The sequence below is a fragment of the Ochotona curzoniae genome, unplaced genomic scaffold, assembly GCF_017591425.1.
Source record: "Ochotona curzoniae isolate NIBS_2020 unplaced genomic scaffold, NIBS_Ocur_1.0 contig_2321, whole genome shotgun sequence".
NCBI classification, from domain to species: Eukaryota; Metazoa; Chordata; class Mammalia; order Lagomorpha; family Ochotonidae; genus Ochotona; species Ochotona curzoniae.
The window spans coordinates 15,177,016-15,202,740 of record NW_024465421.1 but is presented as its reverse complement, the minus strand read 5'-3'; the positions used below and the strand labels follow the sequence as shown (position 1 = coordinate 15,202,740).

The following is a 25,725-nucleotide window of genomic DNA, read 5'->3' as shown; positions in this document are numbered from 1 at the left end:
GGGTGAGGACACTTCGCAAAGCCAAGTGCTGTGTACACGCACGGCCCAGGACTCCGCTGGAACTCTGGGGCCAGGGACCTTGCGCACCCCTTCGCCCGGGAGGCCCGAGGCCCCTCTGGCTCACTCTTCACAAAGCACCAGCTCTGAATGCTAAGGCCTGTCTCCCCAGCTCTGCTCCAGGCGGAGAGGGAATTCGCCTGGGGACCAAGTTTTCCCATGGTTGCTTTCAGACGCCTGTCGATAATTGCCTACATAATATTTAGTTCTCTCCAGATAATTAACAGCTTGCAGATCTGTTGACATTTTACCCGGTTCCAGTCTCTCCCGCTCTCTTCCCCTCACACGTGTCTCTCACTCTTTCAGGCAGGAGGTGTTTGCCTAGAGGCTCCCAGAGTTCATCCCTGGTGGCTGTCTCTGCATCGGTTTCCTTCTAGCTGCTTCTATGATGAGAAGTCATGTCTCCCAGTCTAGCTCTGGGTAGCAACTGGGGCTTCATTGCCTCAGCCATTAAAAAAATCCATGCAGAAATTAGTCACACTTAAATGAAGGAGACAATAAACTTAGTAGGAGCCATATGGGAATCTTGGTTGAACACATAAATAAAGGAGTAATAAAAACAGCTCCCAGGTCACAACCATTTACTGAGTTTGCATCTTGTCCTAGACATTGGGGAAGACTTTCATCTTAGAGTGACACCCACTTTAAGCTTCACGCCCATTTCACAGGTGGGTGTGTGGGTGGCTGAGGCTCAAGGAAGCATCTATTGATGGGAACCTACTTACAAATGTCACACCTGGCACTCTTGGCTACTAGCCTGCTTGGATAGGAGAGGGAGAATGAGTGAATGAGCGGATAAATTCCATTTCAAGCGCAGGAGTGAACAATGCCAGGTGCTCCCATGGCTCTTTGCTCACAGCCCAGTCCGCACCTTGCTTGAAGTGCAGCTCTTGATAAATATTTGGTATTACTGATAGCATTATGATTGTCATTATAACATCAGAATCCTAAGGCATGTAGAACTGGGAAAAGCAGGGAAAAGACCCAACCTGTTCTGAATACAAGGTCTGCAGAAGGCCCTGCAGTGTGTAGGCACTTGTTTTATGTCTCCCAGCTGGTAGCAGAGCTAGCCACTGGCTTGCTGGGAGCCATGGCACTAGAGAGTGTTTTATATGCACTTGCGTGTAATATCTCTGAGCATGCAGACTCCTTGGGAAAGGGGGCTTAGCTTTCAGAATCCCATAGTTCCCAGGAGCCAAGCTGGTGTCGGGGGAGGCACTTTGGACACAGCGGTTCAGCCAAGCAATTTCTGTGGGCTGGCAGCAAGCAACAGGAGAAAGGGGACAGGACCTTCCAGTCTCCAGTAAGAAGTGGCCCAACACAGAGCCTACTGTGCTTCTCTGGGTCCCCCAATCCATCCCGCCCCTTCCACCAGCATCACTCTTGTGCCTCAGGATCCCTTCCCAATGCACAGTGCTGGGAATGGCGCCTGCACCATAGGAAGATCTCAGTGCACACCCGCTTGAAGGACGAACAGATTCCCTGAAGGCCAAGAAGGTGAGGTTGATGAGCTAAGGTCAAAGCTAGGCACAGCAATTCTATGAGTGTCAGGCTTCAGGATTCCAAACCCGTGAGTCTGTCTTGCAAGGGGCCAGCTGTCGTGCAGCAGACATGGCCATAAGTGGGGGTGGAGGGGGAGCTGTGGGATCAGGCAAGTTGAGGGGGTTAGGAGTGGAGGCACCTGCAAGCTGAGCTCAGAATGGACCATGCCACTCTCCCTTAACGCCTTCCTCCAGTGTCTCTATCACCCACACAGCTGTCACATCGGCACATTTCATCTAAATATCACTTAGCTCATCCTACACAACAATATTTATGACATCTGATGGATCATCCTTCTCTCCATATTTTCACTTTACAAGGTAAAATACACATAACATAAAATTTACCATTTAAACTGTTTTTGAAGTCTACAGTTCACTGGCATCATGCACATTCACACTGTGGTATAATCATTCATTTCCAGAACTCTTTTCATCTTGCAAAACTGAAACTGTCTACCCAATAAACAGTAACCCTTTGTATGTCTCTGACTCTCACTGCTCTCACCACTCCATGTGCTGCAGAGTGGTGATCTAGCACTTAGCTGGGCACATGGAGTGTTTGCCTCGTTTTGTGCACGACTTTCTGCATTTCGCAGAATGAACTCAAGGTTCATTCATGTCATACCATGCATCAGAAGTTCTTTCCTTTTCAAGAATAAATGCTATTCCATCTGATTTTAACACATTTATGCCTTTCTTACCCTGGTATACGTGAAAAGCAATAGCTACTTCCAAAATCAGTTGGTCTATAAAGAGGAAACCATCCTGCTTTCTGGGATGAGGGGGTTCTTGGGACACAAAACTTTCAGTTCTAAAACCAGATGGTCCCCAGGCAAACCAAGATGAGTTGGGGACACTAGACAGAAGGATCCACAGGGAGTCCAGCCAAAGGGCAAGTGTGATGCCACACAGGCGCAGACAGTTGATCATTCTATGTTGAGCCCCAGGAGCACAGAAAGCCACAATCATGGGAGGGCCAACTGTCACACTGTCCTGTGCTTTCAGAGCCACTGTTAGGAAAGCTCAGATTACAGCCACACAAGGAAATGAACAGCAGCGACATCAACAACATCTAACACTCTCATGTGTCCCAGGTGCTGCCAGACACTATTCCAAGCCCTTTGCTTCTATTTAACCCCCGCATCCTCATGACAACATCAGGATGTAAGTGCTGATATATTTACATCCAATTTGCAATGATATATAGAGGAATATACATATCTATCATTCTCAATTTCATGATCAGGTCTGCTGTTCCAGGCCATCAGCACCAAGAGGTCCGCATGATCTTTTTGATGGTCATGCAGAGTGGGCACGGCCAATCTTCAGTGCTGTGCTCAGAGGCTGCCTGCGCATCCTCCCTCTTAGAATACTACCCCAGTGAACCTCCTCGAATATTGGTCCTTCCGGTTCCCAGAAGTGCAATTCTTCCCTCAAAGGACAGACCTTTGTAAAGCATCTCTCAGCTTGCATAAAGATACATTATATGGAATGAGACTTCCTCAAGAACAGAGGGCCTGACTAGGCCTCACACTCTTGCCCAGGGGTCAAGCTGTCTGCCTGCCAGCAATGCTAAGAGGAAATTGCAAAAGTGATGGGTTAGAGCAGTCAGGGTGGGCTTTGTGGATAGGGTGGCTAGGTCTGGGCAGTGCCTTTTGTCTTTCTTAGAGTACCAACAAGCAGTGGTACTCTAGAAGGCAGAGGAACCTCACACAGATGTGTACATGACCCCTGTCAAGCCACAGGGGTACGTGTGTGGCGGGGGTAGGCTGGGGTGGGCAGAGCTCCTCTCTCTGGTACTTGAACCAGCTGGTGCCCATCTGTCAGTTAATAGCCCCAGGATGTTCCAGTTCTACAAATGAGGTTGCACCTCAGATATTACAGGAGCCTGGCTTTAGAGGTGGGATGAGCAGGCATTCTTTCCTGCACTAATTCTGTTCTGATCCTCCAGGGTCTGCAGTCTCCGTCCACACACAGTTGAAGGAGGGAGAGTGCCCCCGATGGCCAAAAACACCCACATTCACTTTGGCATCTGTGCCTTTATCCAGTGGACAGGGCCGGGGCAGTGCAGCCTTAAGGCAGTGAACCCCAGGGTTGGAGTGTTGTGAGACAATGGCAACTGCAGAAGAATCTCTCTCTGTGGCTGACCCCAAGACAAGCACTCTGCCTCCTCTGACCTCGCTACAACCCTCTCCAGCAGGTGCTGGTAGACATATGAGTAGGCAGGCTGGAAGAGCTTCCATAGCCTGTCTGAAGTCTCCAAATGTTCCCGTAGAGACGTGAGCCACAGCACCCGAGAGCCACAGCCTCAGCTCTTTGCAGTCCCACTTTGCTCATCCGGACTGTGGGATTAGCTTTATTTAGAAACAGAGGCAGGAAATAAACATAGGAAGCTACAGTCACCTTCTCAAGCTGCCTATGTCCTGTCCAAGGGGCGGATGTCAGACACAGGTTACCCATCAGGAGCTGGTGCAGATAAATCCCCTGTGCGGGAGTGTATGCTCTCTGCTGTGCCCTGAGCTTGCCATCTCATCTTCTCCACCCTCACGAATCAATTCAGAGCCCTGGCCCCTCCACCGGGCTTATTCTGTAGTTGGGGCGCAGGGAGAGGAAAAGAGTGGAGACACTGACATTGCTACCAGAAAGTCCAGGATTCCAGAACAACAACGCAGGAAGGTTAAGTTCTCAGGAGAAAGAAAGGTCAGGAGCACAAGAACTCAAACTGTGGCCAATTCCTGACTGGAGCTCAGTCACAAAGCTTACAGAGACTCACTGTTGCTAAGATAAGGAGAAAATGTATGGAAAATGCCAGTCACCACATTCCTTCCTGAACTCCTCCTACCCCTCCTGGCAGGATCACAGCCCCCACGGAGCCCAGAGGAAAAGTGAACTGGAGAAACTGCTGCCCCCGCCTCCAGGCTGTATCCTCCTTCCTCCAGGAAGCAGCTGCAGGACCCTTGGAGAACATGAATCTGATCATGTCGCTTCTTCCACTAAATATTTCCAATGGCCCCTCATCCCCTGCAGGACAATTTCCCAACTCCTGAGCAAGGGGCTCAAGTTGTTTATGATTGGACATTGCCTACTCAATCTCTGGAATTACTTGCAGTTTTCTTAACGCAGAGTGCTCTCGCATAATTTTAAGACTTTGTAGGTTGTGATTGCTGCCCTGGGAGATCTGATTTCTCACACCATGGACAGGCCAGGCTCTGTGCCAAACACCTGGAAAAGCAGTGGAGAAGATGCTGGGGTTCCTGTCCCCCGGTGAGCCCAAAAGGAAGCCAACAGGCAGGTTCATGCGATACAAAGTCAAGAGAGATGAACTGGCGCATGGATCTGTTCTGTGACAAAGTGTTCTGAGGATCTCCTAACTGGGTTTACCTTCTTACTGCTAACAAAAATGGTGCAGCACCGAGGCACGCTCTTGAAGGGACTGGCAAGCCATCTCTACAAGCACTAATGCTTTCACAGAACATTTATAAGAACGCATTCTTCCATTTTGAACATATACACGCCATTCTTAAGAGGCAGTTTATCTGACATTCCATCAGGGAGAACTCCCAAGACATCAGGTCTTCCAGCAGATGGAAAGGTGAGTGACAAGAATCGATACCCTGAGGCCACACCGGGTCTTGGAGGAAACTATGAATGAGGAACTAACTTGACCTTCAGCCTGCTATGTGTGTGCGTGATTGTACGCATGTCCACACAAGTCTGTCTGAACACCCTTCTGTTCTGTGGATTTCGGCAAGTGAGTATAAACCCTGGCCACTTCTTTTCCTACATGGTAAGATTACAGGCAGTGATTTGCTTTCATCTTTGAGGGCAAGGGGAAGGAGGTCTTCTGGGGAGACTGGCAGGAGATGGGATCTTAAATGATTTAAGTAGGAAAGCCAGACCCCCGGCTTGTGGTGAAAGATGCCTTCAGACAGGTGTCAGTAGAAAGTTCTCTGATCTTTGCCATGTTATTGCTGCTTCAGTCGCCTAATTTGCCAAACAGGAGTGACCCCAGTCCCTGAGCTGCCTGTGTGTTGTGCAATGCTGCACAGGCTCTCTGTGGCTCACAACAGGTACTCAGCAACCAACAGCCGCTGGTAGGTGTTTCTACATACTTTGCTATATAGACGGGGGCTGGGGGAAGGCTTTACCCATTCTTCTGTAGTGCTCTACCAGGACATGAACTTTTTAAGTCATATTTTAAAATCATATACCCAATGTTCCCAGGACAAATACAACAGACATACATTCAAAAACCCTTGACTGTACACATTACCTGTGGACAACAGCCTTGTCCAATTCAACATGCTACCACAGTGTTCAGCATAGACCTAGGGCAGGGCAGGTTCTAACAACCTTCAATGTACAGCGCTTCATGTTCTCGTGCTTATTTCAGAGTTTCCCACAGAAATTGTTTCACACAGATGTGTTACCCTCTAAAAGCAGGGTATCTGTCCATATCAAATACTAAAGCAGAAACATCCTTCCTGCATCCTCGCCCAGTCAACTTCTGCTTGCAATCACAAGAACTGGCTCAATGACCACTGAATTACACAGAGCTGTACTGACAAGTTCAACTTTCCCTGTGTTTACAGATGAGCATAGATCCTGTGTTCACCATTGATACTCCACTGGGTTTATTCAAATAATTGCCATGATCATTATAATGTATCCCTTTCAATTTCATCACACCAGTGTCCCTAATGCACCAACACTAGCAATGTGGTCAAATTAATGGAGAGGTGAGAGCACGGGGAGGATCAAGTTCTGGTTCCATCACATACTGGCCATGTGACCTTAGGCAGATCGCACCAGCTCTCTCCTATTCAACATCCTTATCTGTGAGTGCTAACAATACCTACTCTGTCAAGGAATCCCTTGAAACAAAAAGAGGATTTTTGTGCTGTCTGCGACTAAACAATTCTAGCTGAGATGGAAACGAGGACCAGCAGTGGGGTAATGAATGTGGCTGTAGAAGAAAACAGCAGAGATCCAAGGCAAGTTGAGTAACCCAGCCCAGGGAATGCTAGGCTGTCAGCTATTATTACTGTCGTTATTACTACTATTATTCTACTCCTAGTCTGTGCTGTGCTAGTGACAGGCTACAGCAACAATCTTTAATTCCTGGGACTCCAGGGTTGGGTGGTTTGAATTTCAGCTCCTGGATGGGATTGAGCTCAAAAGATGACTGATTCTGTCACTGATCATTCTCCTTGGGCAGCCTGCCAAGTACACTCCTCTGTCTGCCTTAGACCAAGGTCAAAACGCAATGCTATACACACAGCCAGACACAGGGCCATGACTGGAGACAGGGACAGACTCTGGAGGATCAGGAAATGTCACATCCGGCATTTCTACACTCAGCGATCTCCAAGGATGTCTGTTCACCTCACAGGACTGATGGGAGGGGTTAAAAACTCAGAGTGCCTAAATAGAAGTCACAGGGGGTGGTTGTCGTGGCACAGATGGTTAAAGTCACTGCTTGAGATCACCTGCTCCCCAGTGCACAGGCGTGAGTCTCACCCTCTGCTTCCAATCCAGCTCCCTGCTGATGTGCAATCTGGCAGTGAATGGCTCAAAGGTTGGGGTTGCTGCTACCCACATAGGAGAACCAGACGGAGATCCATGGTCCTTCCTGACTATGGTCTGGTCAAACCATGGCTGTTGCAGACATTTGGGGGAGTGAATCAGTGGATGGAAGATCCCCTTCTTTCTCTCTTTCTCCCTCAAATAAAATACAGAGCAACAATAAGAAACAAGACCTACAGGCACTGAGGTGAAAAATGGACAGTTTCTGGGGACTGAAAACTTCAGAACTGTTTTACAAAAGCACACCTCCTACAGGATCAGTGGTTTCCATTCTGTATGTGAGTGAGCCCAGGTTCTGCAGGGCCATTAGGGGCCTCAGGGTAGTTACTGGAAGCTTCTTCACAGGGCACCCACACATACCTGGTTTCCACAGGGTCCCTCAGAGGTGAGCTTTCAGTTGGACACAAAGCAAGCCCACAGCCTAAAAATAAAAATTCAAAAACTTGCCAAGTACAATGATATATTTTAATTCTACAATTCTTTTTTTCCAGGGAGGAAGCACCTGACTCCACAGCAGGATTGGCTATTGAGCTCTCTTGCTACTATGAAATCCTGTGCAGATGACAACGTTCTGAGCAGTACTGGCACCTTTAGAACAATCCTAGAATGACACGCCTTGGAGAACTTTCTAGATGTTAAGAACAACAATGGCAGGTTGAGTGGGTTGCATGGGCACCTAGCAGGTTTAAGACTTAATAAGAAGGAGGAGTGTGTTACTATTGGGGCTGTGAGCTAAACCCCTCCAGCTCCAAGGTACTTTGCTTCCCACCAGTCTGCCTGTGTGCCTGCCTGCTCAATCTTTGGGATGACTTGGGGTTTTCTGAATGGTCCTAATTTTAACACTTTGTGAGATTTGCCTTCTGTCTTTGGAAAGACCATCTCTCACTCCTTTGACAGACTGGGCTGTGGCTTTAGCATTGGTTGAGTATTCTCTATGTGCTAAAAATGGGGCTGATGTCTGCCTGCAGACATGACTTTTTTTTTGTTTTTGCCACCACTGACATCACTTTGAGCTATCTCAGTGGGGGAAATTTAAGTCCTGGCTTTATGTGACTCTACATGAACTCATGCATCCTGCTCCTGTGGTCAAAGGTCATCTCATTTACAGGTATTTCTGACATTCCCCAGAGAGGTATTTATTCAGGGACAATACCTTAGTCCCGTTCTCCTTGTGTTTCTATGGTGACAGATATACTATTTTATTAACAATAAAAAAATGATTAACAGATGTCCATCGGAAACCATAACAAAGACTATTCACATCGATGCTGCCAGGGAGATGCTAGTCCAAGTTCATTGATTGTGGAGGAATTGTCTCAGTGCCAGGCCCCTGAGTGTTTAAGTAGTTGGACCGTAGACAGGATCCCTACTGGAACTGTAAAACAGGCCATGAGCCAGAGGAGGGCAGGGCTGTGTCTATTTTGGTCACACTGTGATATTTCCCTTTGCTCCTTCAGCCAATATTTACGTGACACCTCCTGCATGTCAGTTACTCTTGGAGAGGCTATAGAAACAGACAGCATGGAGACCAAGTCTTGGCGAGAGCTGAGCCCCAAGGCGTCCACTGGGTGTCTCGGGTTCTCTCCTGAGCATGAAGAAGGATGTTGGCTCATCCTTGCAGAGATGAGGAACACAATCGTCTTCTAAGGAAAACGGAAGGATATGGGGAAAGGCTTGAGCAGGGCAAGGTGCCAGGCTCATTGCAGTGGCTCAAGGACAGTCATGGAGTGGAACCTTTGAGGTAGTTTCTGCAATTTTCAAACTGACATAGTAGCATCCCTTATGTTGCAAGGTGGATGCAAGGCTAGGTAAGTGCAGAGAGTGCCAGACCAACGAGTGGCAGCTGAACGGGCCAGTGTTCTGCCGGCGATGACGTTCAGTGGTTTCTGTGACTGCAGCTTCACTAACTCCTTTGCATCTTGGGTTTCTGCACTGAGGTGTGTGGCCATTTGCTGAGACTGCATGAAAGGCTTAACCCAGTGCCACACAAAGACTTACTGCTTGATTACCTGGTAGCTCTTGTTACTGACTCATCTTTCGGGGAGGTTGGGAGTCCCCTGGGGAAGCTGTTGGTTCCCCTTACAAAGGACTGAGGCTGTCCCAAGAATAAAACTCACCTCCAGGAGCTGGAATCTTTTCCTACTCAATCCTCTTAACATGTCTTCCCTTCCTTTCTTAAAGGAACTCTTTCTGAACTACCTGTGTTTAAAAGTCAGCAAAGGAATGAAGAATGACCATGTGGCTTATATAAACAGTGGGGGGCTATTCAGCCATCAGAAAGACTGAATTCCTGTCATGTGCAACACCATAGATGGAATTAGAGGGCATCCCGTGACCTGAAATGCACCAGACACAGAAAGATAAATACTGTATGTGTGCCTTCGTATGGGGAGGCTCAAATAAAGTCTCAATCTGAATATAATGTAGCAATTGCCAGAAGCTAAGAGTTGTAGGAGGGGAGAGGGTTTGAATGATAGTTCCTAACTGAAGTTGACCAAAAGAGTAAGTATGTAGAGTTATCCAGCCTATAGGTGGCTGTGGTTCCAACACTCTATCAAATATTTACTGAGCAAATAGAATAAAAAAAAAAGAGCTCCAAGACTTCAATGACAAAGTCAAGCCAGAGAAGAGGAGATGTTGATTACCCTGGGTTGATCAATATGCATCACGTGCGTATACGGACATGCTGCACCGTGGCTTCTTAAATACATATAATTACATGTTTGTGGAATTCTCACTGGAGAATGAAGCCTTTGACTGTACTGTAAATTGAAAAATGCTACCTCAAAAGTAAAAAACAAACAAATAATTAAAATCAGGGCAAGGTGTCTGCATCTTCAAAGAGCTTATGAAAATGAGAGTAAGCATGGTGAAGGTAGCTCACCATTTAGGATTCCAAATTCCAATATTTCTCAGAGATTATACATGTAAAGTTCTCGTCACAAAATGTAAAATATCACTTTTCCTAACTTCATCATTTTGTGGATTTCTCGGTCACAGCAGTGTTTCATACTCCCTAAGCACAAACAATTCGAATTTGCTGACATATACTGTAATAATAAAACGCAGCCCCAAAGTCACCTAAATACTCCCCAAAGAACTGAAGCCACATGTTCAAACAAAACTCGCATATGAATAGTCACAGCAGCCCTGTCCATAAGAGGCAAAACATGGCAGCAGTCTACATGGGCATCAGTAGATGCAGGAAGATCAAAATGCAGCTTATCCAGACAGTGGAATATTTGCCAGGAAGTGGAAAGAAGGGCAAATCCATGCTACGGCATGGGTGAACCTTGGAAAGGTTGTGCTAAATGAAAGAAGCCAGAAACAAAAAGCCGCAGATGGTGGGACCCTACTGTTAGGAGTTATGAAATGTTCCAAGTCTGCAGTTGCCTGTGTTTGGGATGGGGGAGAATGGAGATTGCTTGCTTCCTGGGTATGGTTTTCCTTTAAGGGCCGTTAATACATCAGAACTAGATGGTGATAAGGACTGCACAGCAGTGTGAGCAGACACTTATTATTAGTGACATGTAGGTCACTAATGGTCAATTTTGCAATGTGTACTTTGCTTCCTGAAAATATACTAGTTGGACCTAAACAAGTTTCAAAGTGGGAAAAAAAGTCATCAAAACACAGCTGCAGATAATCACCATGCTGGCAGATGAAGCATATTTTATATCCATCCAACCCCCCCAGAAGGCAGGGAGCATCAGTTCCATTCTACAGAGGAGCAAATGGAGTGGTCCAAAGCTTAGGTAATCTGTCTAATAGCAATAGTGATAATGGCAACTCCGGGGTCCACAAGATACAAGTCGCAGAAACTTCAATATAATAAAGGCTCATTTTGCCCTCCCACAAACCTCACAGGTTTTACATTTTACAGAGGAAGAAGCACAAAGAGTTGAAATGATTTGTCCTCAATTAGATGGTCCACATGTAATAGGACCAAAGATTTGGCACCCAGCCATCTCACTTGGGGTCCATGTGTAATACTCCTGCGGCTTGAAGGGTACTAGACTTGGTTATGTAGCCTGTATCTCCTCATCCTTTCTCGTAGAGGATGGGATCAGACCAGACACCTGACACATACAGTGAGGGGCTGAATGGGTCTCGGACCCTCTCCCAGGCTGCATGGAACCAGTATGCAGGCTGAGAGGTGTGATTTGCAACAGACCCTCCAGCATGTTGAGCTCCTAGACAGGGCTCCTGCAGGTACCCCCAGTTCAGTGGAGAAGCAATGGAGCCAAGCTCAGAATTATTAAGAACCTGGCATAGCTCACTGTTCTTTTGAGCTACAACTCACCAACTCTTAGGAATGCTTCCCATTTTTAGGGTGGTGAAATCTGAACACGTTTCTAGCTTAAAGAATTAAGCAGAAACAAACCCCTGGTGCTTGCCCACATCCTAGGTCTTAGCCCAGGGGTGCTTTTGGTAATAGTGGGGATGAAAAAAGAAGAATACACCATTAGTGACTCTTCTGCCATGTGGGAGTAAGATGACAGTCACCATAGCCACTGTGGTGCTGGAAGCAACGACCCAGTTTACATATTTGCTCTCTCATTTATGACTTCAGTAATTGCCTACTGAGGCCTTAGTGAATGCCAAGCCCTATGCCAGGTGCTAAAGACACATGGTAGGCAGAACAGATGCCATCGTACTTGTGGAACTGTCCACATAGTGGGTCTGCCAGTTTGGGTCATCATTATTGTCACTATTTACTGAACACTTACTCTGTGCCACGCAAGGTGCTTCTCTTTCACAGTTAATCCCTGCAGCCAAGGTGGGGGCAGGTAACTAATGGTTCCCATTTTACAGATGAGAGAACTGAGACAACTGTCAATCAATCTGCCTGAGGTCAGGTGGCCAGTAGATAGGACTGGCTGCTCGAACAAGAACTCAGATCCCCCTGATTCCTCCAATGCACACTCCTCACCCCTTTGCCTCACTTCCCCGATGACCTGAGCTCTGGGAAATTTCTGCCAAACATGGAACAGAAATATTTCTGGGCCTAGTTCCAGCTCCAGCTCACTGTGTCTCTCTAGGAAATTCAGGGACATGGAGACGGAGAACACCGCAGGCTGCAGACAGACCCGGTCCTGAGAAAAAAATACCAACAATGGAAACAACAGGGGGATTTAGCCTGGTACAGAGTCATTGCCTGAGCTCTAAGGAAAATATCTACTGGCAGAAAGCATTAGCCATTACATTGCTCCTGCGCGAGCAGTTAGGTGCCCTTCTCGATTTTTGTGCTTCTTTCTTTTTCTCTTCACTGCCAAGCAATAGACCAGGTACTGAAGCAATCTCATGAACGCACTTTCCAGGATAAAATGTACAGTCTTCCCACTGCTTTCAGGATAAATGCCGGCTCCTTATAGGGCCTCTAGGGACCATGTGATCTGGTCCCACCAGCCTCTCCTACTCTGTCTGCACAAGCCTCTCTTTAATTGCTGCATAAGCTCTCGTCTCTCCTGCATCAGAGCCTTTGCACATGCCATTCCCGCTGCCTTAAACACTTGACCTCCTATTTTTTCAAGCAATCAATTTCTCCTCATTTTACAATTCTCCAAAGGTACTCTCCAGGGAAGTTATGGCACTTTAGGAGAGAACAGGTCATACACATGTCAGTTTCCTGCATGTATACATTTCCAGTCAATGTTGGGAAGACATATTCCTTGAAAGCACAGATGTGTTTGATCCTCTTGGTTTCCATCACCAAATGACCTTAGCAAATGCCTCTCACACAGTGAACTTCCAACAAGTCTGTATTGACTTTACTTGACCACATGAATGCATAAATAAGTATTAAGATTCTCAAGGTACTATTTCATTCAAATGAGTTTTTTTTTTTTGCTTGGGTCATCACCTTGGCTCAAAATTCCTGTCTTCCAAAACTAACACTGCAATCTGTAGCAGATTTCTGAGACAGATGACAGGAGGGGAGCCTTGAGACGTCTTCACACAAAGATGGCAGGAACCAGACCACAACTTCAATTGTAATTACAGAGAGAGTACAGCAGGAACACAGCAGGAAGTCCCTGAGAAATAGCTGGCATGAAGGTATCACTCTGAAACTTGCCTGTCAACCAAGGAAAGATGCTTCTTGGTGCTGATGTCATGTGTCTCTGGAATCAACATCATTAACCTTTTGGGTTCAGACTGAGGAAGGTGGCACTGGGTGAACTGTATTGTTGTTGACCACCAGGCTTTTCTAACAGGTGTTTGCAGACAAGGCTGGGTGGGTGGTTAGAAACACAACTTGCTCTGGGTGACTCTTACCCCAGGGGGGCTGGACAAGCCTCCCATCATGGACGACCACTATGAGCAAACTGCTTGTCTTCTCTTGGCTGGCTTTGCTCAGGCAGTGCTAGCTCAGGGTCCGGACTAGCATGCTATACAGGCTGAGGGAAAATAAAAGGAGCCTGTTGTTTTATGCTAAGGTCAGCTACTCAGGCTGAGAAGGAGCAGGCATAGAGCAGCAACCATTCTCCTCTGTCCATGGTCCTGAAACCAGAGCACCTGCAGCTGGCATGAGGCTTGAAACAATCATTTTGGATAATGAGTTTAATGTCCAGGCATGGGAAGCCAGGTTGACCTGAGATGTGCCTGCTCTGGACAAGGCCATTATCTGAAGTGTGAGAGGTCTGGGAGTGATGTAGGAGAGCAGACTATGACTTGGTTTTGCATAGTTTTAGTGTGACCTAGTCATGTTCTTTAATTTACAAATTGTCTACAACTGCTTTGGTGCCACAATGACAGTTTCACCATTGTGATAAAATCCATAATGACTGCAAAACCAGAAAATGTCTGTCACATTGCTCTTTTCAGAAAAGTCAACAAGCCCTTGTCCAACTAAATGCTTTTCTTGTTGGTCATTTCCTTTTATTTTTATTATTATTACTTTAATGATTTATTTATTTATTTGAAAGAGTTTTAGCAAGAAAGGAGCAGAGAAGCGGGGGGGCGGGTATGGCTGCAATGACCAAGGCTGGGCCAAATTGAAGCCAGGAAGTTGGGAGTCTCTTTTGGGTCTCCCACCTGGGTGGTAGGGTCCCAAGTACTTGGACCATCTTTTGTTGCTTTTCTCAGACCACTTGCAGGGAGCTGGATTGGAAGGAAAGCCACTTGGATATGAACTACACTCATTTGGGATGTCAACATCACAGGCAGTGGTTCTATCTGCTATCCACAATACCAACTCTATTGCTGGTCCTTGGAGGAGGAGGCTGTCTCCTGTTAGCTCACCCCATGATGGAGCAATGCCCCTTGCTACTGCAGCCATCGCTCTCAATGAAGCTCGTCTGGAATGTGGCCCTGATGCCTGAGTGCTTCCACCACATTCCAGCAAAGCCATTTGGATTAATGGGACTATTTAGCTGCAGGTGTCCAAAGAATGCATTGTTTAAAGTGACTTGTTAAGAAACTTCCCCAGGGTGGCAAACTTTTAAACAAAGATTGACTCTGTAATCAAAAATTACTTGGCCTTAAACCAGATCCCCGGCTCCCAAAGAGCACAATTATGTTGAGAAAGGGGTGGCGATGTTTGTGCCCCTGGCTTGGTTCACCAAGTAATGTTGACTGATGAACACAATTAAACTGCGCCACAGAGAATTCTTCTCTGAAGAGACAGGTGGTGGCTCTTGGGGGCACAATTTCCATTTCTTCTCAGATAGGGAGCAAAATACTGGTGTGGGATTGCACTTCATTCCCCACCTCCATAGGAAAACTGGCCTCCTTTTCCCCATTAACTCTCGTTATGGCCAAAGGCCAAGGCCAGAATGTCTGGATTCTACACACTCAACGTGAACTGGGTGGGGCTGTTTCCCTTCAGATAAGCAGGGGTGAGCCTGTTGGGTGATGGTGACTTTGCTCTGCTGCCTCCTCTACTTTTTGACAATTTCTGAGTCTGCTGAGATGTCCAGATGTCCTGGCTGCTTTGTGACAATTCCTGGTTTCACCATCATGGTCAGAGCTAGACTGCTGGAGCCTGGCATGGAGGAAATGTGAGTGAGAAAGTGCATGGGTGGGAATCTGAAGCAAGTTCCCCACTTGGAACTTCAGGAAGATTTCAGCTGCAGTGATGCACAGCAAGTGGAGAATAGGATGTGAACAGGTGGTGCTGCTTTATTCTAGTGTGGTGGAGGAGGAGGGTGTATATTTGGCTCTCTGCAAAAAGCCCTGCAGCATCGAGGGGAGACAGGGGCCATGGGACTGAGCAAGGCAGCTAAGCTCAAGTCAAGCACCCTCTTTGCTCCTTTAACAGTCAGATTTCCTTGTCCTCCTTGTGTGCATTTCTGGATTTGTGCAAGAGCCTAGAGATGGGAGCAAGCAGAGAGAAGAAAGAAACAAGAAAATGACCACTGAAAAGGCCAGATCATGGTATTGCCCAACACCATTCCTAGAAATGGACATAGGCATGCATTTGAATCCTGGCTCCAAACTCCACTAACTAGGAGGTCTCAGCTCAATTCCTTCACTTTTCTAGCCTCAATTTCCTGCTCCGTAAAGTGAGATGTCATGACAGTGTTCACCCTCAGAGTTGCTGTGAAGGTGTCGTCAGATGAGAACACACAAGTGTTTCTTAGGGTAGGGTTGGTGCTCTGGGTCTACTAAGGGCTGCTGGGTAATGTGTCAGTTCTGGAGGATGGCGGGTCTTGAAGGGATTTCCTCAGGTGTCAGCTTTGAGGAGCCACCACTGTCCACCCCCCAGGCTGGGTGATGACTCAGGGTAAGCAGGATGATGAAAAACAAATGGTTATAACTGTACTCGGGATGCTCACATTTTCAACCCAGTTTCCTGATTATATGTACCCTGGGAAGAAGCAGATGACAGCCCAAGTACTGAGATCGCTGCCATTCACACGAATGACCTGCATCGAGCTCCTGGCTCGCCGTTTTAATCTGGCCCAGCCCTGGCTGTTGCAGGCTGTTCGGGGAGGGGACTCATAGATGGACAGAAGATAGCCCTCTCCTCTGTTTCTGTGGCTCTTTCAAATAAAAAAAAATGAATTGAACTTTAAAATAATGAAATGTAGTTTCCATTTATACATTTAACGATTAGACCTGAACCCTGTTCCCTTGCACAGCATGATCATCCACATCCCTGACATCACCAATAAAACGATATAGAACTAGCCCTTATCCCAGATGATCTTTCAGAACCTGCTGTCTCCAGAATGGCCTTGAAAATGACTTTCACCATGAGTCAGATGTAAGGGGACAGTCAGTGGAGGAACAGACTTCATGCCACAGGATACCCACCCCATGGACAACTCAAGGTGTATGCCTAAATTCTCAGGATATATGCAGTTAGTCCAGAACACAAATCATCCCCACCAAAGAAGTCAACCTCCTCAACGCTCTGGGCAGGAAACAGCTAATCTGGGGATATACACACAGAACTTCTGTCAAGAGAAGGGGGGAACTAAGAGATCTAGAGAAGAAGATTTTAGAAGGGAAAGACTTGGAAATACAGTGTATAGTCAGTGTGGGATGTGGCGAGACCATCAGATCAGTGGAGGATGGAGACCTCAACTGTTTTTTTTTTTTTCTCAACTGTTCAGTACCACCTGTCGCTTCCCCAGCCTCAGTAGGAGAGTCCTTAGTAGAAGGGCTCACATCCTAACCCATGACCCCAGATGCAAAGTTTGTGCAGGCCGGTTTTGCTTAAATTCAAATAAAAATTTCTCAGCTCCTTTTCCAGCCCCTTTCCCATCCCCATATGGCACGTTTCAAGCTCTAAACAGCCATGGGTGGCTACTGGATACTGAGCTGAATGGCAGTTAGATCACTGCCAGCACTATGTTCGTTTAGAACATTGCTGAGCTTTTATAGAATTGCAAAAGCCTTGAATGAATGAATGAAGTGTTGAATGAATGAATGAATGATCGAAGTATTCTTCTCCTCTATTGGCCAGACAGTGGACACATGACTCAAGCTATAATCCTTTTTTGTAGTGAAAGGATGGGAAGGCACACAGGTGAAACAGCAAGCAAACACACACCTTGGGGCAACTCTCTCTGCTTGCCTTTTGTCCTGTGACCCTGAGCAGTGATTCTGTGAACTCCCTTACATCCTTCTAGGAACGTGTTCAGTCAAAACAGCATCCCCCAGGGGTAGCGGAACTCAGCTTATGAGCATTGTTGGTACCTTTCAGTCGGGTCTCTTGGAAACTCCAGCCTCATTCCACACGTGCAGCCAGTGCTCTGGGTCAGTCATGGCCTCACAAAAGCCCAAAGAGCTGTCCAACCTCGAATATGGCTCAGGGGGATCCAGAGCAGTTGGCAAGAGGGAAGCAAATTGCATTTCTGCAAAAGCAGGGGTGTGCTCTGTCAGCCTGAAAAATAACAGGGCTGAGGATATGTTTATTTTGTTACTAGATGCAAACAAAACTGTTAACAGCATAATTACCAGTGTGTTGTTCCAGTTCCCTTGAGAACGAGGGCCTGGGCAGATGCACACTGCCAGGCTCCCACATTATCCGGGTGGAACTTTCCTTAGAGGGTTACAGCCTGGGGAGCTCCAGGACCTTGGGAATGAACAAGTGCCATCTCTGAACAGCCTTGGGCAAAAGTGGTTCAGATGCTGAGACAGTGGCCAGCATGATACATGGTCACAGCCAAAGATTTGGGGGTTGGGCCCCCACATATAACATCTTGTGATGTCCAAATCCTAACATCACAATATGTTTCACACAGCAGCATTTCTGTAATTATGTAATGAATGCGTCTCTCCCTGGACCAGTGGTTTTCAACTCTCACAAAGTGTTACCAGCACTGAGGGAGCATTACAGACACATGGACGTTCTCACCTCCCACAAGAACTTCACACTCCACTGATCTGGGCGGAGCTAGACCATCTGAGTCACACAGACTTGACCTAAGCTTCCCATGCAGCTACCTGCCCTTGTCTCACTCCTGTCATACCCTCAAGGCCCAGTACTCAGTTGGTGCTTAGTCCCCAGGCTGGGCCCATCCTGGCTGACTGCCAGCTCCCTCTGACCAGCTCTTGTAAGATTCTGGCCTCGTGCCAGGGTCTCTGGAGCACCTGCTGCAGTTCCCACTGCAATGCTCGGCATGTTTCCAGAGTAAGGCTGCTGTGTAGGACTGGAGGTCTGGGGACTAAAAGGTTTCCTGGCTGCTGGAGGCTCTAAATACTTATGCCACCCACTGGGGCATCTGCTTCTACCAGGAGCAGTGGGGAGGAGGGGGTTCTGTGTGGCATAGTTCTGGGATCAGCAGAAGTCACCACCCCTTCTGCCTTCTTGCACAGCAGCCCACGCCAACATGCAATATTGTAAATGCAGTTCCTGACCCTGCAAACATCCTGGCTCTCAGAGGCTTCAGGCACCTAGCTGATGAGCAAAGCCCCTGCAAGGTCTGACTGCAGCCGCCCCAATCCATAGGAGACAGCCTCTTGCCTTTGGCGTTTCAGCAAGAGCAGCTTCTCTTCAGCTGTTCACACATGCCAGGGTCCCTGCTACCTCTAGTCTTTGCCTGTACCACCCCACTTCCCGGAATGTGTTTCCCCCCTTCCCCACAGTGATCATACTTGTCTCGGTTCCCAGGGCCCTAGTTTGATGAAGTGCACTTGCTGTGCAACTCATACATCCCTCACGTTTTAGTTCAGAACTAAACTAAATGCCGGGGTCGCTTGTGTGATGCTGACTAATATCCATCCCTTCATATGAGCAGCAACAGCAACTCACGGATCCTTCCAGCAACCGTAAAGGGTGCTGCGGTTATTATCCCCCCTTACAGATGAAGAAACTAAGCTGTGGAAACATTAAGTGACTTTCCCAAGTTCCAGTTCACATGGCTGGTAAGTAAAGGAGCCAGGAGTTGGGTCCAGGTGGTCTAGCCTTGACCAGAATGAGAGCAGTGAATACACTTTCCTTCACCATTGAATGCCAGGTGCACTGCATACTGTATGGCACATGGAAGAGCTCACTAAATGCTTGTGGAGTGAATGCGTGAAGGCAGAAGGAGTGTTGGGTGCTCGGCTCGCCCACGGGGGTACAGCACAGTAACCTGCTGGCCTCCGCATGCTGGTCTGAGTGCCTTCCTTCCAAGGCATCCCAAGGCTACTAACAGATGGAATTTTGAAGGACTGCCACTGTGGTGCAGACACCACTTGTAACGTTATCATCTCACACCAGAGGGCAAGTTTGCGTCCCTACTGCATCCGGCTTCTTGCTAAGGTATCTGAGGAAGCATGAAAAATGACTCAAGTCCTTGGGTCCTTGTTACCCATGCTGGTGACCTGGATGGAATCCCTGGTTTTGGCCTTGCTGCTTGCAGCCCTTTGGGAATGAGTCAGAGGATGGAAGATGGCTTTCTGCTTTGCCTTGTCTGTGCCACTCTGCCCTTCAAGCAAATGAATCAACAAATTTTTAAAAAATTCAGAAGAAGCTTGGATAGTGAAAGTTAAAGGAAGGGGGAAAAGGGACTCATAGACCACAGACCCCAGCTCCCTGTGTTTCCCTTTCATCCAGGATCAGAATCCATGGGAACTCCTTCCTGATCAGGCTGTAACTAGAGGCAGTAGATGCAGGCTGCATGGAGGAGGTCACCAGATACCTCACCCTGCCCGCAGCAATAGAGGGCAACGTTGTCTGTTAGAGTCTCCTGGGCACCCAACGATGAAGTTGCATCTTTTTACGCCAGACAAAGTTCTCAGCTCAGGGCATGAGAAGGGAGTTCTGGGGGAACTCTGAGGAAGCCCAGTTCTATCATCTGATGATTCCCTAAATGAGTTGTGGTCTGCTTACACGACAGAGCACTGGCCATGCAAAGGGTTGGGGAGCTGCATGCTGCAGTGCAGATGGACTTGGAAACCAGCTGAACTGCACCATGCAAGGCCATTGGCATGACAGACCCTGCAGGTTAGTGATGGGCAGCTCAGCTGTGAGTGACCGTTTAATGATGGCAAGAGCTTCCTTTGGAGTGATGACAACGCTATGGAATTAGACAGAAGTGAGAACAACAGAGTGGCACAACACTGAACAGACTCAACGTTAATGCAGCGGACACCTTCAAATAGCTCATTTTATGAATTAGTTTTCTCTCCACTGAGAACTAACAACCCTGGACTTGCTACTTGTTGGCTGTATCCTGCAGGCCACATTTCTTAACATCGTTGTGCCTTGATTTCTCCATCTGATACATGAATGTCGAATGTGTGTACTATCAAGTAGGTCTAGGGACTCTGCAAGGCACTTAGAATAATGGCAGGGATGTACTAAAGTGCTAACTTTGCATTGGCCTTGGGCGCTGCTTGCTATGAACAAGAATTCTGTGGCTTCTTTAAGAACTGCTGAGCAGACTAAAGGAATGAAAAATACCAGCGCATTTGCACACAGACACCTGGGCCCCAACACCGGTTAATTTAATTTCCAATCCCAAGGTGAGCAGGAGGTATGCTTTAAGTAGGGTTTCACTTCCCTACAAAACTGACCCTGTTCTGTTTTAGCACTCATTTCCTTAAATGCACTCGGTAGACGTTGTGCCTTGGGAGGAATGAAGACTGAGACAGCCTGCAGGCTGAGGGCCCAGGAGTGCCTGACACTGACACACAGTAGGCACATCGCAAATGTTGGCGCGGCTGCTGTGGGTTATGCTTGATGGGTCCCTATCAACGCTCGCCTTTGGAAGCCTACAGAGAAGCCCTGGCCACCTGCTTTCTGTCTTCGCCAGCTGGTGTCTCCTGGTGACGTGTCACGGAACAGCTCTCGTGCTCCCAGTCCAGCTCCCCGATCAGATCTCAGAACAGGCTGGAGTCGACAACTGATGTGAGTGAAATGTCCACGGGATGGGCCCTGCTGGGTTAAAGGTGGTTGCCATGGAAACTGATGTAGCAGATCCTGAGTTTAGCTTGCCAGCTGTCCTCACCATTTCCCCTGCTTGATAGTTTCTGTCCCTACATACTGCCTTACAGGTGCATGCGCTCTGGGAGGGACTCACTCCACTCTCGCCTCTTCATAGGTGATTAGTTCCAAGACACAGTGAGGGCCTTACAAAGGATGGGCACAGGAGATTTCTTGGTGCCCAATGCAAACTGAACAGCTAGGTCAACCTTTAACCTTGCTCTTTTCCATGGCCAATCTAAAGGACACCAGCTCATTTCTCTGCCTTAGTAAACAGAATATAACGGATGCAGCCATCTCGCCGTCTGAGGACCCATGACCTAAAAGAACTTCAGCTAGAAAACATCCATGTCCTGCAACTTCAAACCTGTACCTACTCAGGCCAGGAAGTCATGTCAACAGCCTGTTGGTTCTAGTCTGGTTTTCTTCGAATGTTCCATCTTTACAGAACTTTGATTTTTTTGACTTTGGTAAGCAATGTGCAGCTTGGGAACTATTTTGTAACTCTTGTAACTCTACCAATAGGAAAAGGGATGGTCACGCTCCACCGGCTTATTCCCATCTGATTTCATTGCTGTAATAGCAGTCGGCACTTAGCCAGCACCCCTGATGTATCAGCCACTGTGCTACTGAGTCACAATATCGTATTTAACAATCCCAACAGCTCTATAAAATAGTGGCTACTACGGAGCCTGGTTAAAGCTGGAGACCCTGAGATGCAGCCAGTGGAAGTAACTTACGCTGATTTGCCATGGCAGGTGGTATTGGTAGAAACATTCACCCCCACCCCCACCACCACTGTGCCCAAGGCCTAACCAAGGCTGATGACTAATAAACTAGTGCCTCTTTACTACCTAAGAAAGGAAGACTTTAGCTCCAGTCAGAGCTGAGCAGAAGATGTAGCGAAGATGTCAAATCAAAGACCAGCTTGGAGTAGCCACCTTGGGTGGACTCTGTCCTTAATACCCCTCCCACCGGCCTTGATACCTCTCCCACATCCCAAGGTTTCAGCGTCTTGTGAAGTGTTTGACATGGCCACTCCTGCCCCTGTGAGGAGCCTCCTAACTTGGCTCATCCTCCCTGGGATGGGAGAAGTAGGGGCCTGGGGAGCTGCAGATGGAGTGGCAGATGGGAAACGCAAACCTATCAGAGTTGCCTAGGATAAAACCATTCATCTGCAAAATTCATATGTTTCTGCGTGGGGCGACGTCACGAGAACAACAGCAAGAGGAGCCAGCAGTGCTGGATGCATCAAGCACCTCTGGCCATGAGGCTGGCACCGCAGAATGGGCAGAAGAACTGGGGGTGGAGGGATGGGCTCCATGGGCACAAGGTCCAGGAGAGGGAGAGGAAGAGACCCACAGAACAACAGACACACAGCATGGCCCCAGCTTTCTTCCCTGAACCCCCAAATAGACTGGGCACATGATCTCAGAAGGGATACCTGGGTCGCTTGGAGATGCAAGATACACCTTCAGATATAGTGAAGATGTAAGCAGGTGCCCCGTCATCACATCTGACTGTCACAGAGAGAGCATGGAATGTTCTTGCTGATGGCACCACTGCTCGTTAGAATCCTAAGCAGTCTGAGGAGAGTCCGCACAACCCCTTCCCTTCCCTCCCACTGACTGCTGAGTAGGACTGGCTCTTTAAGTTAATTGGATGTGGTTGCAGCATCCATTTGACAACCACAACACAGGGCCTCCAAGCAGTAGCAATGGGCATGCAGACCTGGAGTCAACAGGTCTCCCTGGTGGACAGCGGACAGCTGACATATGACCTGGGTAGACCCTGTCTCTGAAGCCTCCACTGGAAGGTGGGGACCATTTCCTTGTGTGCTTACTAGCCGGCTTGGGCTCAATGAAATAAAACAGGTGTCTTGGAGATGGCATTGTGACGCAACGGGTTGAGCTGATGATGCTTGCATATTAAATGGCTGGATCCAGTCCTGGCTCTTCTGCTTCTGATCTAGCTTCCTATTAACATGCCTGGAAAGCAGCAGATGATGGCCCTCACCCTTACATTTCTGCCATTCGTGTGGGAACACCGGGATGAAGTTCCAGGTGCATGCTTCTGGCCTGGAACTGTGTGGATCCCACTGGGAGACGGAACCAGTGGATAGAAGATTCCCCCCGCCTGTCTGTCTCTCTCTCTTTGTCCCCTTACCTCCCTCTATCTCTTGTTGCTATGTTTCAAATAATCAAAGAAATCTTTCAAAGCAAAAGCAGGTATGTTTCCAGCTTATGGTATCCTCCTCAGGTTCAAGGGGATCAAGTGCACCTTGTCCAAATGATCAGAGAATGTGCATCCTTCTCTGTCTTTGCGTGAACCAGTCTCCTACCAGATGATGGGATGCTCCCTAGCCCAGGACTGATGAGATCCAGTAAGCCATTCCCAGCCTTAAAGAGATGAGCTTTCCTTGTAGGCATACAGATCCTGACTGAAAGCCCAAACTCTTGGGAATACGTGACCTGGATATCTGCTGACACTGAGTGTCTGTTAGCATTCTAGATGATAGTCATGTTGATGCTCTGTTAAAAGAGACCTTACCTTGAGAGACGGATGCGGAAACACTTGAAGACACAACCAAATAGCAACTGACATCTGCTAAAAAGTGACACAGAGTATGAGGGAGAGTGAGAGGACTGGCTGTGCTGTTTGATCTGGAGACCATGTAGGACAATGCAGCCATGTGTTCCCTAGACTATTTGTAATACTGCTGAACTTGTTTGAAAATTGCACTATTAAAAGTTCATTTATTATTTTTTTTCTAAGACACCTGCATCTGGCTTGCTTGAGAATGCCAAACTCAATGTGTTCTTGGGAATAAGACCTTAATCCACTTCCCCAAACCCCTAATCCACTTTCCATCAACACAATTCACTCCTTCCAATCCACTTCTTATCACAACAATCTACTCCCCTTCCTCTAGCCACCCCAATCCACATTCCTCTTCATTCCTGGCAACAAATCAGGGTGGAGGAGACCCTCAAGGCAGTGGCCTGACATCCTGACAGATAAGAGGAGTACTGCTCATTTCTTGATCATAAGCAGGGTTTCACTTGAAGAGCAAATACTGATGCAAAGGACAGCTCTTCCTGGTAGCATGCCACTGGTGCTCGTGTTTCTCCCCACCCTGGGGTTACCAGCTGCACTGTCAGCCCCTCACATCTGGGCCCAGAGGCCATACACCTTCAAAAGCAGCCCAGGTTTGTTGCTCTCGTGTGAGATATCCTAATTTTAAAATGTGTGCAAACAGGGCCCATCACGGTAGCCTAGCAGCTAAAGTCCTCGCCTTGTATGTGCTGGGATCACATTGGGGCACTGGTTTTAACCCCGGTGGCCCCACTTCCCATCCAGCTCCCTGCTTGTGGTCTGGGAAAGCAGTCAAGGACGGCCCAAAGCCGTGGGACCCTGCACCTGCATAGGAGATCCACAGGAGGTTCCTGGCTCCTGGCTTTGGACTGGCTCAGCTCCAGTCATTGAGGCTACTTGGGGAGTGAGTCATTGGACGGAAGATCTTCCTCTCTGTCTCTGTATATCTGACTTTGCATTAAAAAATAAAATCTTTTTTAAAAATGTGTGCAAACAAATCACTTGACATGGGCCATCCTAACACATCCATCAGCTTCTCGCCACCTTAAGACACCTGCTGGTGACACCACCAGGCTACCACAGCTGTCCTCCCCGTGTCCACTCCCCTCCTCTTCCCTTTGATATCAGAGTCAGACCTTGTCCACCTTCTTTCTGAAACAAGGCATGCACTTCCATCTTGCTTGCAGTGACAGCCAGATTCTAGACTCTCCAAGCTCTTATTCCCAATTTGCCCTCTAACCTTCAAGTGTCTTGTTACTCTGCTCCTCACTTGTCCTGTTCCAGCCGGACTGAACCCCGCTGTCCCTTGCACACACGTGCATGTTTCCACCGCAGGGCTCAGCAGTCACCACTCCCTTTTCCTGGACCATGTTCTGTGTGGTTCACCATTTCATCTTCTGTTGTTATGCACATGATGGTTCTCATCAGCCCTGGTAACTCACAGCTCTCCCCCCAGGTTCCCCACTCACCACCCTTCTGCTCTGTTTTTTTTTTCCTAACATAATTGTGTTACTTATTTTGTTTATTGCTATCTCCCTGCTTGAACAGTGTCATTAGTGCATGGGGACTTCTTTCCTACAAAGAAGGCAACCCTCAAGTGATCAGTTGTCTGCTGAGTGTGAGCACAGGCAAGCTACAGGTGTGAGCTGAGTCCCACACCGTGAGCTCTCACAGAGGCACAAAGCTTCTTGAAACAGGGGCAGACCACTTCGTCTGCCCGAGAGCATCCCAGGGAGCAGGTGCAGGTGTGAGGGCAAACAGATCCTCAGACTAAGGCTGGCCACCGGCTGGCTTACCTGATGGGGTAGTCGGCTGCGCTCAGGTTGATGAAGAAGTCCCAGGGCCAGTCGGGCATCTCCAGGAGGTCCCGCATGCTCTGCAGGTAGGTGGACAGGAGGCTGGCTCCCCCCCAGATGGTGGCCATCCTCCAGGGGGTGACGCGCACGTTGCTGTACTGCCTGGCCATCTGCAGCACTTGCCGATGCAGGTAATTGGAACGCTTTTCCCAGGAGAGAAAGGGTGACACTCAGTGACCTAGGAGACACCAGGCATGTCCCTTGTCCCCAGCCCTTCCTTCCCTTC

The 25,725-nt window shown here is 48.0% G+C and overlaps 1 protein-coding gene across 1 annotated transcript in view; it reads right to left on the bottom strand.

Annotated features, from left to right (window-relative positions):
* The window catches only part of XYLT1 (xylosyltransferase 1), a 257,904-nt gene that overhangs the window by 41,464 nt on the left and 190,715 nt on the right, over positions 1-25,725 (bottom strand). The window contains exon 5 of the mRNA XM_040973266.1: positions 25,440-25,642. Within this exon, the coding sequence (XP_040829200.1) occupies positions 25,440-25,642 (203 nt within the window). The remainder of the gene's footprint in view (positions 1-25,439; positions 25,643-25,725) is intronic.